The 22,825-nt window shown below is 35.1% G+C and overlaps 3 protein-coding genes across 3 annotated transcripts; 1 reads left to right on the top strand and 2 right to left on the bottom strand.

The window, feature by feature from the left end:
- Positions 1 to 298: 298 nt before the first annotated feature.
- LOC149730155 (rac GTPase-activating protein 1-like) lies at positions 299 to 7,914 on the bottom strand. Its single transcript, XM_089886692.1, has 16 exons — positions 7,704 to 7,914; positions 7,371 to 7,465; positions 7,088 to 7,195; positions 6,875 to 6,978; positions 6,586 to 6,757; positions 6,338 to 6,394; positions 5,936 to 6,068; positions 5,547 to 5,614; positions 5,268 to 5,345; positions 4,741 to 4,875; positions 4,244 to 4,432; positions 3,834 to 3,947; positions 1,985 to 2,182; positions 1,602 to 1,734; positions 1,297 to 1,390; positions 299 to 875 (listed from the first exon to the last, which is right to left on the bottom strand). The coding sequence occupies exons 1-16, from the start codon at positions 7,816 to 7,818 to the stop codon at positions 815 to 817; spliced, it is 1,854 nt and encodes a 617-aa protein (XP_089742818.1). The 5' UTR covers positions 7,819 to 7,914; the 3' UTR covers positions 299 to 814.
- Positions 7,852 to 8,603, bottom strand: LOC149730154 (histone H3.3A). The gene has a single exon (XM_089886705.1). It carries the CDS (start codon positions 8,522 to 8,524, stop codon positions 8,114 to 8,116), a length of 411 nt encoding a protein of 136 aa, XP_089742831.1. The 5' UTR covers positions 8,525 to 8,603; the 3' UTR covers positions 7,852 to 8,113.
- A 1,134-nt stretch (positions 8,604 to 9,737) lies between these two features.
- On the top strand, positions 9,738 to 22,825 carry LOC149730153 (glycogen phosphorylase, brain form-like). Its single transcript, XM_089886681.1, is given in 22 exon segments — positions 9,738 to 10,025; positions 11,366 to 11,550; positions 11,868 to 11,981; positions 12,479 to 12,631; positions 13,037 to 13,153; positions 13,155 to 13,185; positions 13,839 to 13,975; positions 16,173 to 16,319; positions 16,559 to 16,670; positions 17,066 to 17,148; positions 17,540 to 17,683; positions 18,063 to 18,302; positions 18,703 to 18,866; positions 19,166 to 19,295; positions 19,582 to 19,683; positions 20,007 to 20,087; positions 20,353 to 20,478; positions 20,688 to 20,809; positions 21,175 to 21,274; positions 21,504 to 21,625; positions 21,893 to 22,100; positions 22,412 to 22,825. Coding segments are annotated over 22 exon segments (3,000 nt in total). The 5' UTR covers positions 9,738 to 9,832; the 3' UTR covers positions 22,601 to 22,825.

Here is a 22,825-nt window from a genome sequence, read left to right as displayed (position 1 = left end):
TCTTGACGTCATTTAAAATTCTGGCAAATTTATTATCAACAGTGATGCACAATTAAAAAATAAATTTAATATTTAAAATTAAGGGGGTATTAATTCAATTAACATTTTATTATTTTTGCAATGTGTGTAATAAACTCTTTCTCTGTATACTACTCCATGGCTTGTCAAGTGCTTTACAGTAAAATTAGGGACCAGTGTTTCTGCATAGGACAACCAACTAACTAATCAATGCAGTTTAACCATAGATAGCTAAACATATCTTTAGGTATCTATGGTTTAACTAATAACACACGACAAGTCGAAAAAACAAGTTTTTATTTCACTGTCAAACAAAATCTGTCGGAAGCATTTATAATGGGAAATCATGCGAAATTCTATTGAAATATCCCGAAAGTAATGATTGCAGGTTGTGTTTACAATGAAAACAGAAGATGGCAGCTATTTCATTTTAAACTAATAAAAACTTCTCAAAATATGGGCAATGCTTTAATGCTGTCATATATTTACAGATGTCTCCCTATATATCAGTTGCACATACAAGTGATGATGGCATCATGCATTATGCAGGCACAACATGTAAGTACAACTCTATATTCTAACATGGTGTAACAATACTGATAATATCAGGTAATATCATAGGCGCCAAACTTTGTAAAACGCAGGGGAGGCAGGGAAAGTAAGACGTCCATTCCTATATAAAGTCTAGCTTATTAGTTCCAATGTTTACAAATTATTGCAATCCACGAAATTCCGAAGTAGGCCTGCCCACCCTGCCACCACAGGTTTGGTGCTTATGGGTAATATACAATATGGTTCAGTTAAGACTTGGAGAAGCAAAGTATGACGACTCCTTTCCACGCTTGCTACGTCCAAATCTAAAACAAAGAAATAGTCAACATTAAAACAGATTAATTTATCCAAATGTGGTGATTCGAAGTTTTTCGTGGTATTACAATACAGCATATGAGGTGGCTATAAACAACTACTACAAATTACAATGCCCACCTACTAAAGCTACAACCCATGACATGTGTTCGGTTGTATACACCTTGTGTCCGCTTACCAAGTTACCAGCTGTTCAATTTTTAGGATTGCTTTTCTGTTTGCCTGATAATTTGGATAACCTAATCTTACCACTGGGTTGGCACAGATGTGGTTACATGTCTGGCCCAAACACACAAGCCAACAATAGTGGCACTCAGTGGCAGCACCAAGCTACGAACCCTGTATTCTCTAGTTACGCAACGAGCACTCTAACCCCACCACCCTTGTTCAAACAAACCATAATTAACTTACGGTGTTCCACCAAGATACTTCCTTGCACGTTCAGCTATCGAACTACTGGATGGAGTTTTCCGCGGTGATAACGAACCTAAGTAAGATTCAGGGGCTGCAACAAAAAAGTTTTATAAAACAAACAGAATATTACATAATAATGCAAATTGCAAACAGTAAAACCCATAACCATCAGGTTTTTTATTTTTTAACAAAGTCTTAGGTGACATTGGTAAAATGTAGTTAACACTAGTTTTCAAAACATAGGAAACGTCATTAATTAATATGGAGCAATTAGGAGCTTCTGTTTACCTGACACAACTTACCTTTATAAGCATCAGGTGTGCCAGGTGCCTGAGGTCTATTAGATGATGTAGCTTTCTGTAGTTGACTGACATAATAGTCAGCGGGTAGCTTCAATAGTTTAGTTAAAACGATTTCTTGGTCATGGGCAGAATTCTATAAACGAAAAATGTTTGTATATTATATATGAAATAACTCCGGGCAAATCTTGTCATTCTTGTGGAATAGAAACATAGGTATTACCCTTTTTGAACTTTAAACAAAATCTGGGGTAACAGGGCAAAAGCTGCATTAAGGTGTAAAACTCAAACCTAAAACTCATTTCCCTTTAAAAACAGGGTGACATGCCACTCCTTGCACCCTAACTCAACACTTTTGAATAAAACAACATAAACATAACAGCTACCTGCAATGCACTGACTGAAGGATCTGGTGAACTGAACCCGACAACTGAAGGACCAACAGCTTTTGACAATCCTTCAACAGACATCCTAGTCGTTGGGTTGGCTACCACACGTTGGAAGTGAAGAACAAGGAACATAAGCGTGTCTCTGTTTGCGCTGTCTAATTCACGCAGTACGTCATACATCATGTCATCTTCAGTCTGTTAATTAAATGAATGTAAGTTATTTATTAGGGATGTGCTGAAGTTGAAAAAGCTCGGGTTCGCCGAGCGCCGAGCTTCAACGAAAAGCTCGGCACGAGCCCGAGCACCTATGACGTCATCAAGGAGAAAGGCGTACGAGAATGCGTTCCTATTCAGCCGAAAAGCGTCGCTAATCAAAATAATACAGAACACGTGGTTTGCGGTTAAAGACGCGTCTCGTTTCGTAATTTATACTGTTGCAAAATGTAAAATTCATACAAAAAGTATTTAATTAAAAAAATATATATAATTGTTACAGCCAGTGGCGCAGCTGGCAAGTTTCTACGCATGTTCATCTTGGATATGGTAACGGTTATTTACGTCAGAATAAACCTTTACGATCGTTACATCACAAACGAGATTGTTGAAAACTTTGTTGAAAACAATCGTGTTTCATTCGCTTCTATACAATCTGCAGTTTGTGTATAATTTTTGTTTCTGATGATTAGTTTAAATGCAGGTAAATCGCGATTATGTGAGCGACGCTATCAGTAAATGGGAACCAACATAAATTGTAATATGATATTACAAAGTATCGTCCCGGCCGAGCTTGGACTGAAGCCAAAAAAACATCGTTTGATGGCACCGCACGAGAAACAGAGTTTCATTACATCATTTTTCACGAGAATAAATTCACAACGATTGCTTCGTTTGTTACGTGTGGAATGTATGCTACCGCATGCGTCTTCCTTTATTTCATACGCCGGCGCAGAGTGTAAAAATGTGACGCTGATACACCATGGTTTGATCTCGTGGTTGGTTTGGCTGCCCAATTTGGGCAGTGGGCACATTCCTCCCGATTGTTATATTATGAAACGTCATATTTAATAGTTACCTTGCGATAGGACACCTGATGTAATAATTGAATGAAAAATTGTTCCAATTCCAAGCAAAGGAATGTTATATTGAATGCAACGCGTGTGTGTGCGTCTTAGCATTTTCTGGTTGCGTGCGTGTCTGCGGTTAAGGGGGCTGTCATGTGGTTGCAGCAATTTATAATATTTCATTATAAAAAAGTTAAAGAGTTTTTGGCTTTTTATTTAAAATCTGATACGAAAACATTGGGCGCTCGTGTAATTCGACACCGGCTGTAATTCGATACGGGCAAATTGCTGACGTTGCGATTCGTTACTTGCGAGAGAGCAAGTTCACAACGAACGAAAAACAATAAAAGAGAAAGCTACGCTGACCAGTCTCGTTATCTCTTAGTAGCTTCACTTTTTTTTCATTTTTAATATTTTTCGCTCTCGCGTGCAACATTATAGCATAAGGCTCGGCGCTCGGCCCAGTTTTCAACCGAGCGCCGAGCGTCAAAAAAGGAGACGCTCGGGCACGAGCTTTTGAGTTCGGGCTCGGCTCGGCACATCCCTATTATTTATCCTTGTGAAAAGGTGTAATGACAGTCGTCATAACACCGGTGTTCTGTTTCATACACCCTCTGCCGGCTTACAAGTAACAATATATGTAATAGACATAGACACACTAGACACAGTACTTAAATCCTTTTCTGTCTGTTAAATAAATAGATAAAACTCATTTATCTTCGCATGGCAGGGCCAATGATAGTCATTATAACACGAGTGTTCTGTATCACACCCACATAACTTACTTGTTTAGCAGCTTTAATAAACCGTGGACGTAAGCTGAAGGTAACGATTGGTTCTTTCAAAGTTACCCGTAGAAAATCTTTCACAAGTGAACACAAAGCATGGATGTCCGATACCTAAAAGTTAATAAACATCATGTATTCTGAATTATAACAAAATCTGGGGTGACATTGTTAAATACAGTTGTTGTCAAACATAGGTAACCTCATTGATTAATGTGGTGATTGCAATATACTTTTGCCCTACTTATTTGTATAGACAACTAACATTAGGGTAAAAGCTGTAAAAGCCTAAAATTTTAGAACATATAATGTCACATTATCAACCCCGTTCAAAAAATTAAGGTGCCTGGTCAGTCTAGTCACTAAAAACATTTAAAATACATGAAACCAGAATCAGTAAAACAACTTACATCAGTTAACTTGGGAACATTCTTTCCTTTAAACTTTTCCCTTAATTCCTTTACAATCCTCAGCATCCCTGGTATCCTGTATAACCCAATCTCATCCAAACCACGTCTCTCTATCTCTTGTATGGTGTGGTATATTATGGGAGGGATCTGGGGTGATTCGGTTGAGACGAGGAAGTCTTCAACTGTGCACTGTTGTAATTCATATTGGTGAATAAAGCTTAAAACTTCATAAATAAATCCTCAAAATATGCAATCAGCATGAAGAACTCATGATCACATTCATGATGATAATTTTTATGCTCATGGTTAAATAACGTACATAATGATTTACTCATAATCAAAAACATGATAAGACTTATTATCACATGAATTTAGTTAACAAATTCATGATAAATTAAAAAGATAAACCAAACCAGGAATAGGATCAAATTCAACAACCTTTTGAAAGTAAAATAGTGTATCCCGTCCCAAAAGTTACAATGCAATTAAACACAAACCTTTTGATTGGCAGCTGATGGAGAAGAGGAATCGCACGGATGGGACTTGGATTGTTCCTCACATTCAGAGTGAGCTACAAGGTGACAGTTGGAACATTTCAAAGCTTTCTTGCCAAACTGTATTCTCTTTCCACACTATAATACATAGAAGGTATGTTTTGTTTATTTACAATATGGGTAACATCACTGTTGGTGATAGATCACCAGCAAACACTGTGTAGAAGCAATGTCTGTTAAGTGTCTTGCTCAGGAACACATATGCCTATCAGTATTGAGCAATGAACCCAGTATCCATCAGTTACAATACAAATGCCCAAGCACTCAGCCATGGTGCTGGGTAAATGACAGATTTATTACTAGGTTTAAGGTAATATTCTTGAACTTTTATCTTTTAGAAATTAAGGAACACTAAAGCAAGGTGCATATGGTGGCAGAGCAAAGAGAATTTGTGCCTCTTATTTATAACTCAATGCACCGTCTGTTTGAAATTTAAGACAGAAATAATTAAGATGAAACAATAAACATACAGGCTTGCAAGTTTCCTTCGTAATCACACAAGGTTTTAACTGGAGAGTATGTTTCTTTCCTACAGGCTTCGCAGGAGACTAAAAAAAATAGAAACATTATATTAACATGAAATAAACATTGACCTAAAATCTTTAACAAATTATACATATCATAATAGAGTTAAAATAAAAATTTTAAACCAGTAAGATATAATAAAAAATAAGCAAAAATTACAAATTACAATCACTCGAGTAAATGATGCACCGATATTTAAGTTTAAACAATCAATTAAGGGTCACCTTGGGCAGAGGAAGATTTGGCCAGAAATTTTCCACTTCGCTGCTTTGTGTTTCAGAATCTGATGTAGCTGTGATGTAATTATGGTTATTATGACATCATAATGGGTTAAATTAAAAAGATAACTGTTATTAATAGTTTAAAGAATAAATAGCAATGAAAAAGAATATAATTCTTACACAAAGTAATGCTTCATTTCTATGTAAATTCTATGACAAATCAAACTGTATGAAACGGCACTGGTTGCTTATCACAACTTGGTTATGGTGCAAAGCACAATAACATTAACATTTTAAGTTTGCCACTATAAAAATACCACTTCATTTACAACATACAGTGAAACTTCTTTTCAAACAAAACTACAGTACATGAATCACACACAATCACCAACCTGCACTTCTACGTCGATGTTCACGCGAGGGTCGTCTTCTACCTTGGTGAGGGTTGGGTTTGCTGAAAGATTTTTCAAGTTTCTCGATTCTCATGGTGGCTGGCCCATCTACTGTACATTGTAGTGATTCACCCTGGAATGTATGTTGTATGCTATGTTAGTTGTAACCATAAGATGTATTGACAGGTTGCTGCCAAATAAGTAGCACAGGCACTAAACTTTTATTATTAGAACATTTCCTCTGGAAAATTGCAATGCAAACCAAAGTATAAAACCTTCTTACAAAATCTAGTTTTTGTCTTTCACTTAACATTCAACACAATACAAATATGGATGTGTCGAGATCAAAAGCTTGTGAGAGAAGTGCATAATAATATATTCAAGTGAATATATTCAACTTACAGCATCAGCACGAACTCTCTTCGGCAAAACTGCATCTTCGTCTCCAGCAAACGCTCGCTGTAAAAACAACAAAATGTAAAATGTTACTCCACTTTATATCTCCCATGATAGTCTCATGGTTTGTGAAACTTAAAAAATGATAGAATTCTGGAATATGCAGGCATAGGCTAATAACTGTGGGCATAGACATAGTCATACTGCAAATAAAAATAAACATTATGAACAAATTATCTCCACATTAAACCCACCCTTGCTGCCCTTCCACGTTTCCATTGCTTTCCATTCCTTAAGTTTGAACCATCCAAATCATCTTCTGTTACATCGAATGAAATATCGGAATAATCCGACAACATTGAACCAGTTTCATCGATTGGATCGAGACGTCTGTGGTTTCTCATGCATCGGGGTGACTGGTAGCGACTGTTACATAACAATGGTCATTGTGATAACATTAATGAATTGAGAGGTGGTCGGAAAAAATAGGGTTCTTAGATCAGGACAAGCATTGTCTTATATTCTTATATAAACCACACTGACCTTGCGTTTAGAAAATCCAGTTTTCTTTGTTGTTCTTCACTTAACGTAGCAGTTGACGATCCATCACTCAATAGAAGTTCACGAACCAACATTATTTGTTGATCCTTTAAAATTCAACATGTATTTATATTAGTTTAGGTTTAGTTTATAACACAAAATAATCATGATGTATAAATATATATATACAACAGACTAAATTAGTAAATTAATTACCAATTCATCCCTGTCTTGCTCAGCTTTTTGTCTTCCTTGTAATTCAACTTCTATTTGTCTTCTCGCATGTTTCAGTTTTATCAACAAAGCATTTTTCTCTGCTTCACTCTGTTTGTCGTGATGTTACAAAGGTTAGATAGTAAATACATGCGGTTGTAGCCAAACGGCGTTATGAAACTATATAAAAGTATACATAGGGTATTATACTTTAAAAGTGGCTATGCCATTTTAGGTGAAAATCACATAAAACAACCACTAAACAGTGATTATGAACAATAAATACCTTAGTTAGTTTTTCTTGAAGTTCTAAACATCTATTTTCTGCTAGATCCCATTTTATACGACAATCTTCGAAACAGTGGGCAAACTGAAGGAACTCTGAATACAAATAAAGAAATATTTTAAACTAAACAAAAAGTTTTGTTTTTGTTAGTTTTAATGCAAAATTCAAATTACTGAAACTTGCTCAATAGTCAATATTAAACAAAATATAAATTTTAGCTTTTGAAAAGTTACCAATAAAGCACAAAGTTTTCAATAATGAACCTTGTGTTTACTAGGGTCAAAGAGCAACAGAAAAATTTAGCATCTAAAAAATTACAATAAATTTAAGCACCTTTTTCACAGCTAGCCTCGAGTAGAGTTGTGTAAGCTCGCTGTACTTCATCGAACTGACGTACAAGTGACAACTTATTGAAGCCAGCTTCATTATAAGCGTTCTTAGAATTCATATCTGCTGGTAATATAACATAACTAATACAAACCTAAATACAGGGTTAGAGTATTTACATGTAAAACAGGAATGTCAGCTTGGTAAAAACAAAATAAAATTGTAGCATTACTGATTTTAAACCACAAAACAAAAATCAAAGTTTATTTTAATTATTAAGATTTGAAAAGAAAACAAGATTGTTTAGTTTTACAAGAACAGTAGGAAGAAAGTTATTGAAGGATTTTATTTGCATTGTTTGTTAAGTTTTGAGTTAATATGGCATAGCAACATTATAATATGCTGAATAAAGATGACTAAGCACGTTCTCCGCGAATCCGCCGAGCAAGCTGAATGTCCTTTGGCATGATGGTGACTCTCTTAGCGTGGATGGCGCACAAGTTTGTATCTTCGAACAAACCAACCAAGTAAGCTTCACTAGCTTCTTGCAAGGCGCCGATAGCTGCAGACTGGAATCGAAGATCAGTTTTAAAATCTTGGGCAATTTCCCTCACAAGTCGCTGGAATGGCAACTTTCGGATGAGCAATTCCGTGGATTTCTGATATCTTCGGATTTCTCTTAGGGCGACGGTTCCTGGTCGATAACGATGCGGTTTCTTCACCCCACCAGTGGATGGCGCACTTTTACGAGCAGCTTTCGTAGCAAGTTGTTTACGTGGAGCTTTACCTCCTGTCGATTTTCTAGCTGTCTGCTTTGTTCTTGCCATTTTATTTAATAACAGAAAAAACTATACACACTGTTTTTATTAAACTAAAAATTAAAATAAATTAATTTTAAAATAATCCGAAACCCCCCTAAAGCTAATTTTTGCTGTTTATACACATTGAAATACAATTATATAACATTAATTCAAACAACAGACCGCTACAAGTTGTGTTAAAACATCTATTTTTAATTTTAACTTGGTTAAAGGCGAAAACTTAAAATATCGTAAATACGAAAATCTGTACAAAAAAACTTTCTTACTTTAATAAAACTTCTGTAAACTACGATGCATTAAAGGGACAGTCACTATAGCATTGCGCACAACGTACAATGGCTTATTTATAACAAAGAATCTTATAGTTTTTCCTAAATAAACTATTTCGCCGCTTCAACAGATTTTGGAAATTCGATTTCTTGACCGCCTTTTTAAAATGACGTAATCGCTTTATTCTAACATTGGTTCGTTCGCAATAGAAATCATATCGGTTAAAAAACCAAAGACAAGAGTGGTTTTCCACGACACGGGACACCCATTATAATACAGAAAGATATGTACAAACTCCATTACCTTAACGTGTCATATGAAAGTATCGAACAACCTGTAACATAATTACACGAAGGAACAAAACTATGAACGCGTTTTTTCAATTGCTTGATGTCTGTTTAAGATTTTGCGTTTTACATTCGCTCTCCAGCTTGCATAAGTCTCGAGCACCCCACTGTTAACGGCAGATCGGCAGGTAACCTTTGTTTGCTATGCAAGGAACAAACATTGATGAAGCAACCAACGTTGTTTTTTAGCTACGACAAACATTTATTTTAAGAATATTTCAAAATTGACCCAAACAACAAGATTTTACCAGTACCAAAACTGCCACAAGTAATTGTAATCATATAAGGTGCGCAGTGCGCTATGAGCGTCATTTTTGATTGACATCCAGAATGCATAACTATAAATAGATAATGTTGAAACGTTAACCTAAATGCAATTTACATTGAACAATGAAATATTAAATATGACAAAGTTATAACTAAATGTGGAAACATATACGTGAATACATCTTCGTTTTAGTTACAAATTAAAGTTAAAATGAACTTTATCTTACAAAACTACGTTTAAATATGTCACAATAGATTTTATTAAGTAACAATAGAAATTATTTTAGTCGCCGAAATCATACATTTATCAGTATTTCAGTAATCGGGGATCAAAAAAATAAGAAAAATTCGATGCATTTTCCTGTTTATTGTAGACGTGTTTTGCCTGGAGCGTAATTTGCTGATTTGCCACGGGACCTGTCTTGCATTCATGGAGGCATTTAATTGGCTGCTGAGCACGAGTATACTTGTGGGTCGAAGCGTGGTCGGTTCTGTCTTAGTTCCGTTTATACTTTTGTTCTTTCTGTTTGTGATCAAGTTCGCTCCAAGAAATATGTTTCAACGAAATAAAAACCCTACTTCTACTACTGCTGCTGCTGCTGCTCCAAAAGGGAAAGCTACAGGTAAATGTTTAAAAAATGTTATTATAAAATGTATTTTAGTTTTAATTCAAATTTTTGTTTAGTTTATTTTTACGCAATTAAAAAATATTTGCAATTGAAATATAATGCATGACGTCATTTTGTTCCTAAAATACGGCGTCACTAATTTATACGAATATGACGTCACCAGGTACATAATTGTGAAGAAACGTTTAAAGTTGAAAGAATATTACGCGGAATCTAGGCGACAACTATGACGTCATCAAAATATCGCAAAATTTCAAACTTTTCGTCGAAAGTTAGCAATCGCCGTATTTGAACAAGGCTGAAAACAAGTCTGGTAATGAAAATATAGCGAATATAATAATGCGCATATTTATTACAACAGCTTATAATGCTAATGGTGTAACATTTAGAACTTAGATTAAATATAGACTGTTACCGAATCCACGGAACTTTATATAAAATCTAGCTTTACGTTTACTCGCTAAGATGTTCAACGAATACCCGTGACGTCATAATAAATCGACGAGTAACGCGCGACAGTTCAATGGATCTTATGTTATAGGCGTCCATTGCTCCGTGCCGGTAAACACGTATTCATGTTACAAAATGCACGGATAGCGGTAACATGACATACATTTGCTTATCTGTTCGAATACGGTAACTAAGACCAAATAAATTAAAACGACCAAGAGAAGGGAATTAGCAGCAAAACGACAGTCATAAAAAAACACGTTAAACTACAATACTACATAAATAAAAATGTCGAAAAAGGCCTGTCTTCCTAAACCGACTATTAACACGTCATAGTCGCGTTAAGGTAAAATGCAAATTCGAGACATTAGGACAATGTTTAGATGTGTCTTAGTAATGCTGTGTAGTGTGGCTATGACCTTGCGCTAAAAATATTTAGTTAATAGCGTTGTATGTTGTCGACCTTCAAGATGTGTTTTGTACTTGCCATCATGTTGAAAGGCGAATTCGTCTTATCGCTTTGCGCGTGCTATACTTGTTGTAGCTGCCTTTTTCTTTTCCTATAAGTGAGCGGTAGAAAAGTAAATCTTTGCATTGCTTGGCCGAGATTCGCTGCAGAATGTAACTAGATACAGTTCTATACTGTTAGTTTTAAATAACGCCCAGCTAGAATCCGTAACGTTTGAATATTCGCATGAAAATAAATTAAACAAAAAGTCAAAAAAGCAGGTCTAGGTTTTATTTTTGCACAGTTGCTACACAGAAAGACTGGCTTAAAAAATGTTATTCGTTATTTCGCACATTTAGTCAGGGACTTAAAATTGAAAATATGTTATTCTAATTCCATATAATAGCCCTCACATTACATTATTTTCGTTTTTCAGCAGGTAAGGACAATAAAGTGCCCAGCAAGAAACTTGATAGTTGTCAAGCTGCGAAAGTGCATGAAGTAAAAAACATCCCGAAAATTAACGTCAAACCAACCCCAAAGTCAACACAGAACGGTAGTGGTTGTGCAACAGCTAATACAAAGTCTACTAAGACAGCAAATGGTTCAGCATCTCAAACGGTGATATTTTGTATTAGGTAGCATTCTAGCAATTACAATAGTCAATAATTACTAAAATATTTAGCCTAAAAAATTGTATATAACTATAGACCTATATATCTATTTTATTCACGCATACCCTTATTGATTAATGCCTGTCAATTTTGCTACTACTTCTCCTCTGTTTGTTTTTTTTAATAATTTATTTTGGTTACTGTTTTCGATGAGATAAATAAATTGTTGTTCTGTTAGGTTTGCCCACATTTAAAACAATCTATATTGCCATAATTAACATACCCTGCGGACTGCTGTTTAAGTAACTTTCTATTGTTTATGAGAAGTCAACCAAAGACACACTAATGGCATCGAAACCAGTAACCGATCAAGAAAAGCGAAAACAAATTTCTGTTCGTGGTATTGCTTCGTTGGAAGGAGTGTCTGATATTAAGAAGGTAAGGGCAAACAAGGTGTACCAACTTCTAAAATAACAATATGTCATTGACTCATTGTAATTGATTTGAACATTAAGTATAGTGCCAGAAATATTATATTAGAAAACAAACTCTTTTTCGGAAGATCAGTAAAAGGACTTGTTTAAACCCACTCACTGGGAGAGCTTCCAGCATTCTCCAACCCCTAAGTGCCTAGGTTGGCATAGGCTGTGGTTGAACTCTATAAATAATTTATTAAATCTGTTTTATCTCATTCAATATTTTTTGTATTCACATTTCATTTAATGATTTAGTTTTACTCCTATTCCTATAGGCTAGGCTATTTTCAGTTTTAATCGAATTGTTACTCTACTCTTTTAATAACATAATATATTTTTAGACTGGTTGAATTGAATAAGAGACTGAGGATGCTATTTAAGGCGGAACATATCTCTTATACTTTTTGTTAGGCTGGATTTTTGTCTGTAGATCTTTTATCCTGATTTATATTTCCGCAGTCATTCAATCGTCACCTCCACTATACACTAGTGAAGGACCGTAATGTGGCGACTGGTAGAGATTATTACTTTGCTTTAGCCAACACTGTTCGTGACCAGATGGTTGGGAGATGGATTCGAACACAGCAGTATTATTATGAGAAGGATCCAAAGGTGATTTAATATACAATTGGTTAGACTTGAATTTTAACTTTTACGTTTTCGCATCACCAACAGTATGTTACTATGTTAGGCTTGTTTAAGTTTACTGAGGGGTAACATTGAAACAAGGGTGACTTTATAAATTTTAGGACCCCTTATATACTCTGCTGTTGGGTGTCCATACAAACAACCGTAGCCAAAGTATATATTTTCTTTTGCCACATTAATCAAGATGTTTGTTTCCTGTGTTTAACAAATGACAACTTAACTGCATTTTAGCAATGTCACCCCAGATTTTGACCAAATCAAGTTCACCATTAAAATATTGCCACAATACCCATTTAACACTTAGATCTTATTATAAGACCACTGTTATTGTTTCTGTATGTTTTATAACACCATCTCCTTATACTACAGAGAGTGTATTACTTGTCACTTGAGTTCTACATGGGACGTGCACTGCAAAACACAATGTTGAACCTTGGAATACAAAGCTCATGTGATGAAGCAATGTATCAACTTGGTCTTGATATTTGAGGAACTTGAAGAATTAGAAGAAGATGCAGGTATCGTATAATTTGTAACTTATAATTGAATCAATATGAATGAATGATCTCACTTGCTTTATACTCGCGTGGCATAGACAGTCGTTATAACATTAATGCTCTGGGATTCATACACCTCGTGCTAGCTCATGGGTTACTATGTATGTAACTAGGACATAAGGTGTAGAAATAAAACACCAGAGTTATAATGACTTACTAAAAGAAATTCCTTGAAATATAATCAACCATACAGTCACATATATGGTAACTCGTAAGCAGGCATGAGGTGTATGATACAGAATTAGAAAATGACATTTAAACCACTGTGGAGACTGGTATTATACCACAGATTGCAATAACTACAGCAACTTAACTGCAGGCATGGTAGTGGCCACCATGGTTAATTCGCACAAGTTTATTTGTCTCCCAATGGGACAGCATAGAATCTAACAGCTATGTTGTATAGCTGATGGCAGCATCTGTATATACAGGCTACTAATACCATTATAAAATAAAATGAATTAAACTAATTAAAAACAGTCATAGTTCAAAACACAATAACACAATAACAGTCACAGAATTAAGGTTACGGTCCTATGCTATGCCATGTACTTTGCAGTTTAAATGTAATATAGGAACCTACTACACTGTATAAACAATGATATATATCACAGGTTTGGGTAATGGAGGTTTAGGCAGATTAGCTGCTTGCTTCCTTGATTCCATGGCTACACTTGGTTTGGCTTCATATGGATATGGAATACGTTATGAATACGGGATTTTTAATCAGAAGATAAGAGAGGGGTGGCAAGTAAGTGTTTTTTTTTCTCTATCTATATATATGTTTATAATAGGCTAAATAGGGTTGTCGATATACTTCTCTTTGTAATGTTTTTTTTAGGCAAGCTAAATTACTTCGCTTGAATGCATACTAAGGACAAATTTATTAAATTGTCTGGCATTCTGACTTATTGGTTTGGGCACTTTTCACTGTGGGTTTGAGGCTTGATGATGTTACTTTTGTGGACATGTGTGTCTTTGGGCAATGGCCATAGGCGTAAAGTTTTACTAAACGTTAGGGTTGCAAAAACCAGAAAAAAAGGAAGTCTTCCTTTTGCAACCCTTTGTTTTCGGTTTGCAACCCTTTAAATATGTGCTTTGTTAAAGCTCATACAAACGTAAACGTATTCAGAATTACGTAGGGATGAGACAAATTAAAATTACGCGCGTTCGGCGAGTCCGTGTAATGAGAAACGGTCGAATCCGACTGCCTGGCGAGTGACGTCACAGTAGCTATGTCGCATGCGCCTTTCGTCAAGCCCGCACGAGTGTGTGGTTATCTTACAAACGAAGACCCGTCCGTCGGAAATAGTAGGTTTCTAGAACGAAATATCGCGGGAATAAACTGCCTAAAAATTTCCAACACTGCTTTATATTTATATGCAATGTTTTCCTCAGGCAAGCAGCATATTTATTACGAAATAGTAGGGATTCACACGTGGATTCATTGCATCATAATAGCGGTTGTTTGAACTGGGCAATTGATTACGACATAATAGCGATTCACACGTTGATTACTGACGTCACAATAGCGATTCACACGTGAATTATTTAGCAAACAGGAGTTTAAATACCAGTTGAATGCATTTGTGTCGTGAATGACGCATCGGTATTGACATATTTTAACGAACGTAAACGAAGTTTGTTCGCAGTAATAATGGCGTCTTCGTTTGGTCGAACGTAATTCCTTACGCATTATTAGTATGGAGAAAATCAAAGGGTTGCCAGGCAACCCTGCAACCCCGTAACTTTACGCCAGTGGCAATGGCCATTGCACAAAACCAGTTGTTACTCATAGGTTATATTAAAAAGTTTTTAGAAAATTGATTCCATGTTACATACTTTATAACTTGTAGGTGGGCGGCACAAGGTGTATGAAATAGTACACCCTTGTTATAAACACTGTCATTGCCCGCCTTGCCATGTGGGGATAAACAAGTTTCATTTATTTCAACAACGTTTAAGATTAATTACTGTAAAGTACTGCATTGAAATTTAATTGGTAATTCATGTCAATTAAACGTACTGGTTGTATAACGTTCATGTCTGCAGATGATTACTACAGTCTACAGTAGATTGATTAACAATGTAGATAAATTATTCTGACTTGTATCAAACATTTGGCCAGAAAAATTTATACAGAATTTAGTTCGTGTTTATAATTTTCTGTTGTATAATTTTATTATAACATTTATATTTTTGTACATCGCTTTAAACATAAATTTTTCTCAGTCAAATTTTACTTCAGTTTAGATTTTCAGTTTACTTATCAATTATTCATTAATTTGTTTGCAGTTTTGCACTAGGCCAACTATTTTCCCTACAAAGCTTTTTTTGCTTAATCAAATATGTAATTACCATTATAACCAGTCAGGAAGTATTATTCATTTTTTACTGTTATGTTTTTTACAATACCAATGTTGCCGACTGGCTACTTTGTGGAAACCAACTACATTTTATTATACTGATTTTGTTAGTAATATATTTATATAAATATATACATATGTAATATATATATTGGGTTTATTTTATAAACCTGACAAAATTTCATCCGTTATACAGCATTTAATGATACCTCATACGTCATACCTAATAGCACAAACAGAATATTTTGATTATCTTAGTTCTATTGCTCATGACGTGGCACGCTGGGGAACCTCACCCATGTAGAATAGATTCGTTCACTTAGTTTATACATTCTAATATTTACATCATAATTCATTATAGATATTTATTTACTTAATTTATATGTTCATCCTTTTTTAACCAAAATTCATTCACTTAATTAATATATTTACCTTTTTTAAACTAGATATTCATTTACTTAATTTATCTATTCACCCCACTTTAAAGTTTCTTATTTACCCCACTTAATTTTTATATTCGTCTTTTTTTAACCAGAATCCATTCACCTAATTAATATATCATCCTTACCATTCACCTCTCAGGTAGAAGAGGCAGATGACTGGCTTCGTTACGGCAACGCATGGGACAAGGCACGACCTGAATATATGGTTCCTGTTCATTTCTTTGGCAATGTAGAGCATGGACCTGATGGTGATTGGAGTAAACCATGCAAGTGGGTTAATTCACAGGTCGGTTCACTTTCACACTTTTAAGAAGTTTAAAGAGTTTTATAAAAAAAATTGTAAAATATTTTATTTTTTCGGCTTCTTTGATAAAGAATATTATATAAATGTGTCATTTCATAAAATGTAAACTAACCAAGCCATATTATTATCAGTTTTTTTGTATTTTCTTCATAAGAATATTGATTTCAAATTAAATCTCGTACTGAATATATGAGGTATTTATTAACAGTGTTATATCCCAGGTTGTGTTTGCAATGCCATACGACACCCCAACACCTGGGTATGGCAACAACACAGTGAACACTCTACGTTTGTACACCGCTAAATCCCCCAACTCATTCAACCTTGGTGTTTGTAAGTATTTGGTGTTAATTTACACCCATAGTCTCAACATTTAAAAGCGGGGTGAAAGTTTTACACCTAATCCAGATTTTACTCTGTTATAAACTGTCTATACAAACAAGCAAAAGCCAAATCATATTACATTCACCACACTAACTAAACTAGGTAACTGTATTTTGATAAATCGACCCCAGGTTTTGTTAATAACCTAAAAATAACCACATAATGCCTCTACTATACAGCTATATCCACAACACTAACACAAGTATACTATATTCCCCACATTAATTATTAAGGTTCTCGATGTTTGACAATTATGAGTGTAACTGTATTGTAACAATGTCACTCTTGATAAAACATAGCAACATGATACATATTCCCTTAACACACACTCCTATACATTCCAGTCAACACTGGAGATTACATCCAAGCAGTGTGCGACCGAAATCTTGCCGAGAATATTTCCAGAGTTCTTTATCCCAATGACAACGTAAGTGTATGGTATATGAATGCCTTGTGTATTATACAGTTTTACTTAAACCAAATGGTAGCGGTTAAATTAAACAACCTTATTTAAACAGTATGTTGCATTTGTTATTGTCATCGTATGTGTTAATGCGTATATATATTTTACATAACATAATAGGAACATCATATGAATACAAAATACATACCAAATCATGTCTGTCATATGTACCTAACTACCCATAAATAGTATTAAGTTAGCCATCCTCCTACTTAAAAATCGTACCAATTCAATGTTAGTACTTCTTTATCGCGTCACAATATCCTGACAATAAAACACCGGGTGTAAAACACAATGGAAGGAAATGACATCACACACCGTGTAATAAATTACTCTAATTTTTTTTTTCTTTCAGTTTTTTGAAGGAAAGGAACTTCGTTTGAAACAAGAGTATTTTGTTGTGTGCGCCACACTGCAGGATATCATACGAAGATTCAAATCTTCAATCTTTGGTTGTCGGGATCCTGTTCGTACCTCGTTCGATGCTTTCCCTGATAAGGTGCCTTCAATATAAATCAATCAATGAATGTAACTTGTTTATCCTCCCGTGGTAGAAGAACAACATTCGTTATAACATAGGTGTTGTGTATCACCTCATGTCAGGTTACCAGTTACCATGTATTGTCCGTTGTTTAAGTGTTGCTACTGTTGTTATGAACCCATTCGGTTGCGTTGAAAATGCCTACCCACTGCTCATGACGCTTGGCTATAAAGTTTTTCATGCACAATATGTGCAACACTTGATTTATGTGCTACATATATATCTCGCCACATGTGCATTTGGTGCATAACTTGTTTCATTATGTTCATTATGTGCTGGATGTGCAGTATGTGCTTCATCGTATATATAACATGCTACATGTGCATTATACACCCAGGTTGCCATTCAATTGAACGACACGCACCCTTCACTTGCCATCCCTGAGTTGATGAGATTGTTGATTGATATTGAGGAGATGGAATGGGATCGTGCGTGGAAGATCGTGGTGAACACGTGTGCTTATACTAACCATACGGTGCTTCCTGAAGCTTTGGAAAGATGGCCGGTGCATCTGATGGAGAAAATGTTGCCGAGACACTTGGAGATTATTTATATGATCAACCAAAAGCATATTGAGGTAAATTTTTTGTAGCAAAGCAATAAAAGGCTGTATAGAATGCCAATGCATTCAAGACAATCTTATAATGTGTGAAGAAATGTGCCCCAATTTTAATAAAATCAATACTTTCGAGAAAATTGGCATAATTTTATTTGACATAGGTCTTATAGTAATTTTTAAAAAACCTGCTGTTACACAGTTCTCTTCCCTTACAGTAAAAATTTGGCTGTTATTATACCTTTCCCTTATATTAGCATTCATTTTGTAATAAGAAGACAACCAATCTGATCATAATCTTTCCAGAATAATGTTTAAAAGATAACTTAGTTGATTAGTTTTTTTACCAACCAACAACACTTAATACGTATGCATTTATAAAGTGTTTAGAAGATGCCTTTAATCTTTCTATTCTCCCCAGAACATCAGCAAGCACTTTCCTGGTGACTTTGATCGTCTACGAAGGATGTCGTTGGTAGAAGAAGATGGGGAGAAGAGGATCAATATGGCTCATCTTTGTATTGTGGGATCGCATGCTGTTAATGGGGTGGCTGCCATTCATTCAAAGATTATTCAAGATTCAGTGTAAGTTGGTGGTTATGAATAAATAAATGTGTTTATTCTCACGGGCTCGTTGAGCAATGGCTGTTGTTATAACACAGATGTTCTGTTTCATAAACGTTGTACATGCTTACGAGTTACAATGTATGTAACTTGTGGGTAATTAAATGAATAAAAAACTAATTAATTTATCCTTTTTTTATGCTTGATGCTACAACCGCAACTGTGTCTTAGGGCCCATAAAAGACTATTGCTCCAATCCAGTGATCTATTTTTTGACTTAAATCTTTAAAAAGTTTAATAAATCCGAAATCTTTTTCCAGCTTCAAGGATTTTGTTGAGCTATCCGAAAAGATGGGTGAAGTAAATAAGTTTCAAAACAAAACCAACGGTATAACCCCACGTAGATGGTTGTTGTTGTGCAATCCTGGTCTCGCTGATCTTATTGCTGAGGTGAGTTCACTATTGTTACATAATAATCAAACTTAAACGGGTCTTTTAGTATTTGATGCAACATTTTAAAATTTTATGCTATATCCGGCAGGACAAAATACAGTTTCACTCAATATTATTCAAACATAGGAAACTTCATTGATTAATGTGGTATAAGCATATACTTTGGCTCTACTTGTTTGTAAAGACACTTAACATAACCTAACAAACGTATGTCGTTCTTTTTGTCTTTTTAATAAATAGAACCTACCTACTTAAGATATTTGACTAAATTTTCCTTAACTAGAAAATTGGTGAAGATTGGCCAAAGAACTTGGACCAGTTGCGTGAGTTGACGCCATTGATTGATAATCCTACTTTCATTAGAAGTATTGGACAAGTCAAACAGGTGTTTGTTTAACCTACATTTATACATATGAAAAAACGATAACCAAGTGTAGTATAATAGGGTGGGAAAAATGGGACATCTTTTCCTTCTATTTTCTCGTCCAATTTAGCAGTAAACAAAGAACATTTAAATAATTATAAAACATTACTCTTGCAACTCCCCATAGACCGTTGTTAATTGTTTAAAACAGGATCCAAATATTTGGATATTATGTGCTAAAGGTGTCCTGTCTTCCTCCACCCTAATACATATGTACAAGTACAATCTACCATATATATATGGGTAACTAACAAATAACAATATTCACAATCGTTAATCTACAGGAAAACAAGATGAAACTCGCTCGTTTCATAAAGAAGGAATGGAATATTGATGTTAATGTTGCTTCTATGTTTGATGTACAGGTATGATGTAACAGTATGACATAAGTCTTGAAATTGACTGCAACAACATAATCGCTGTGGAAGCTGTACCACAGAAATTTTATATTTTTCATAGTAGATAACGACATGGCAATTGTTTAATTCTGTTGTTACTTTTATTGACTGGCAAATTGGTAACTCTTTAAGTGGCCACGAGGTGTGGGAAACAGAATACCTGTGTTTAGCGACTGTCTTTGCCTCACCATGTGAAAGAAATTACATTCATTCACACCATCATTACACACAGGTGAAACGTATCCACGAATACAAGCGACAATTGATGAACGCGTTACACATCGTGGTGATGTACAACAGGATCAAGGCAAACCCTAATAAGGAGTTTGTCCCAAGAACAGTTATGATTGGTGGAAAGGTAAATTGAAACAAAAATAGTCTTGTTCTAATTATTTATTTCTATATTTTGACCGTTTTTTCACCTAAAATTTTCTATTTAATGCTTGAAATGTTTCTTTCGGTATTTAAAAACTTAAGTTGGCGGTAACATTTTATTGTTTTTTTCTGCCCAATTTTGTTAAATGATTGCTGCTCTTACCATACTAACCATCAGGTTAATAATAACAGGCAGCACCAGGTTACCACACAGCTAAGATGATAATCAAGTTGATCAACAATATTGCTGCCATGGTCAACCATGATCCGATAGTTGGGGATAAACTTAAAGTGGTTTATCTTGAGAATTACAGGTGGGTAGTAGTTTAGAGTGATGTTTGCTGTTACTCTTCGCAAAGCGGCTAAATCCTGATGAAATTTAAGTTATCAGATATAATAAACTTGTTATTTACGATGTTTTGTGTTAGTAGGGTCATTAGTAGGGCGGGGAAAGATGGGCCACCTTTAGCACATATTATTCAATTTTTAACAATTTAAAATGGTATATAGAAGCCGTTAGGATACGGTTTTATAAATTCAAATGTTCTTTGTTTACTATCTAAAGTCTAAACGGACATGACAATGGAATAAAAAGGTGTCCCATCTTTCCTCACCCTACTTGGCCTACTATATAAATTATTTCCTTCACTTACAGTATGTTTAACATCCATTCCCACAGGGTCTCATTGGCTGAAAAGGTGATTCCTGCGGCCGATCTTTCGGAACAAATTTCGACCGCTGGTACCGAGGCTTCAGGGACTGGAAACATGAAGTTTATGGTGAATATTATGTTTATATGAGGTGTATGGTGTATAAGAAAACACCCCATGTTTAACTTGACAGTAAGCATGAGGTGTATGAATAAACTGCGTGTGCCTGGTATATAAGAAGAGACCCATGTTGTAAGCATGGGGTGTATAAATACACCATGTATGTCTGATGTATAGGCAGACACTCTTATATAACCCGGCAGCAAGCACAAGGTGTTTTAACATAAACCTCTTGTAGTTGAACGGAGCGCTTACAATCGGAACACTTGATGGTGCTAACGTGGAGATGGCCGAGGAAATGAACGGGGAAAACATTTTCATATTTGGGATGAAAGTTCATGAGGTTGAAGAACTTGATAAGTGAGTGGGATGATTTTTGGGTAATGATCTTCTGGTGCAATTTCAACATAGATTTTATTAAAAATCAATGTTTATTCTGTGGTTAGAGTTCGTAAGGTTGTGTTTCAATGGGCTGATTCTTGTAGAAATCCCAGATCCCCTGGCGTACCTTTTCGCAGGACCTTACCCATATACAATCTGAAACTATTTTTTTTTAATTTATTTTTTTATTACTAATATTTTAATAAGTTTGACCATGAAAAAAAAAAATTGTTATTCACCCACCAGGGCTGGTTACAACGCTCGTCAGTTTTACGAGAGCGTGCCCGAGTTAAAGACGGCACTTGATCAAATATCATCAGGATATTTCAACCCCATGGAAGCCGATCAATTCACCCACTTCGTGGAGAACTTGATCAACCACGATCGGTTCAAATTGTTGGCCGACTTTAAAGCTTACGTGGAGTGTCAGGATCGTGTCAGTGAGGCTTTCAAGGTGGGAATAGGGTGTTTTAACTAACAAAGATAGGTCTATAGTTCTAAGTTAAAATTATGTAATTTAAAAAATTAGCAAAAAATGGATTAGAAACATATCGTTATGATACCAATTCTTTGTTCATGCAAAAAATTTACTTTTTAACAATTGTTGTTTTATTTTCTTTGGTACATAGATGTTTTTCCACTGAACCATCTTTTTCTTTGCAGTGTTTAGTTTTACAGAAAAGATCTAATTTTCTCAGTTAGATCTAATTTCTTTCACAATTTTTACATTTATGTCTTAACATTATGTTGTTGTTGTTGTTGTAGGACACAGAGAAATGGACAAAGATGTGTCTTGCCAACATTGCGGCTTCTGGAAAGTTTTCTAGTGATCGTACCATTAGTCAATATGCTCGTGAAATATGGGGCGTTGAGCCACAACCAGATCTTAAGATACCGGCACCTCATGAACCCCTGGAACGTGCCGAGACATCGGAAGGTTACAAGGATTTCTAAAGTTGCACAAACGCATTATACCTGCTGCAGTATATTCACATAAAGTTCGTTATTTATTTGATAGTTTTGTTAAGTTGTAACCAGCAAATATATATAAGCTTGGAAAGTCAACTTTTGCTTCTGTATTTAATTCAGCTTACTTGGTGATAAAGAAACATTTAAAAAAATTTGTTCCTTTAATTATTTTCGCACGTTATCTGCCAATACACTGTCTTAACATTCAAA

Source organism: Ciona robusta, chromosome 10, assembly GCF_009617815.1.
Source record: "Ciona robusta chromosome 10, ASM961781v2".
Taxonomy (NCBI): domain Eukaryota; kingdom Metazoa; phylum Chordata; class Ascidiacea; order Phlebobranchia; family Cionidae; genus Ciona; species Ciona robusta.
This window is presented reverse-complemented; position numbering and strand designations above follow the sequence as displayed.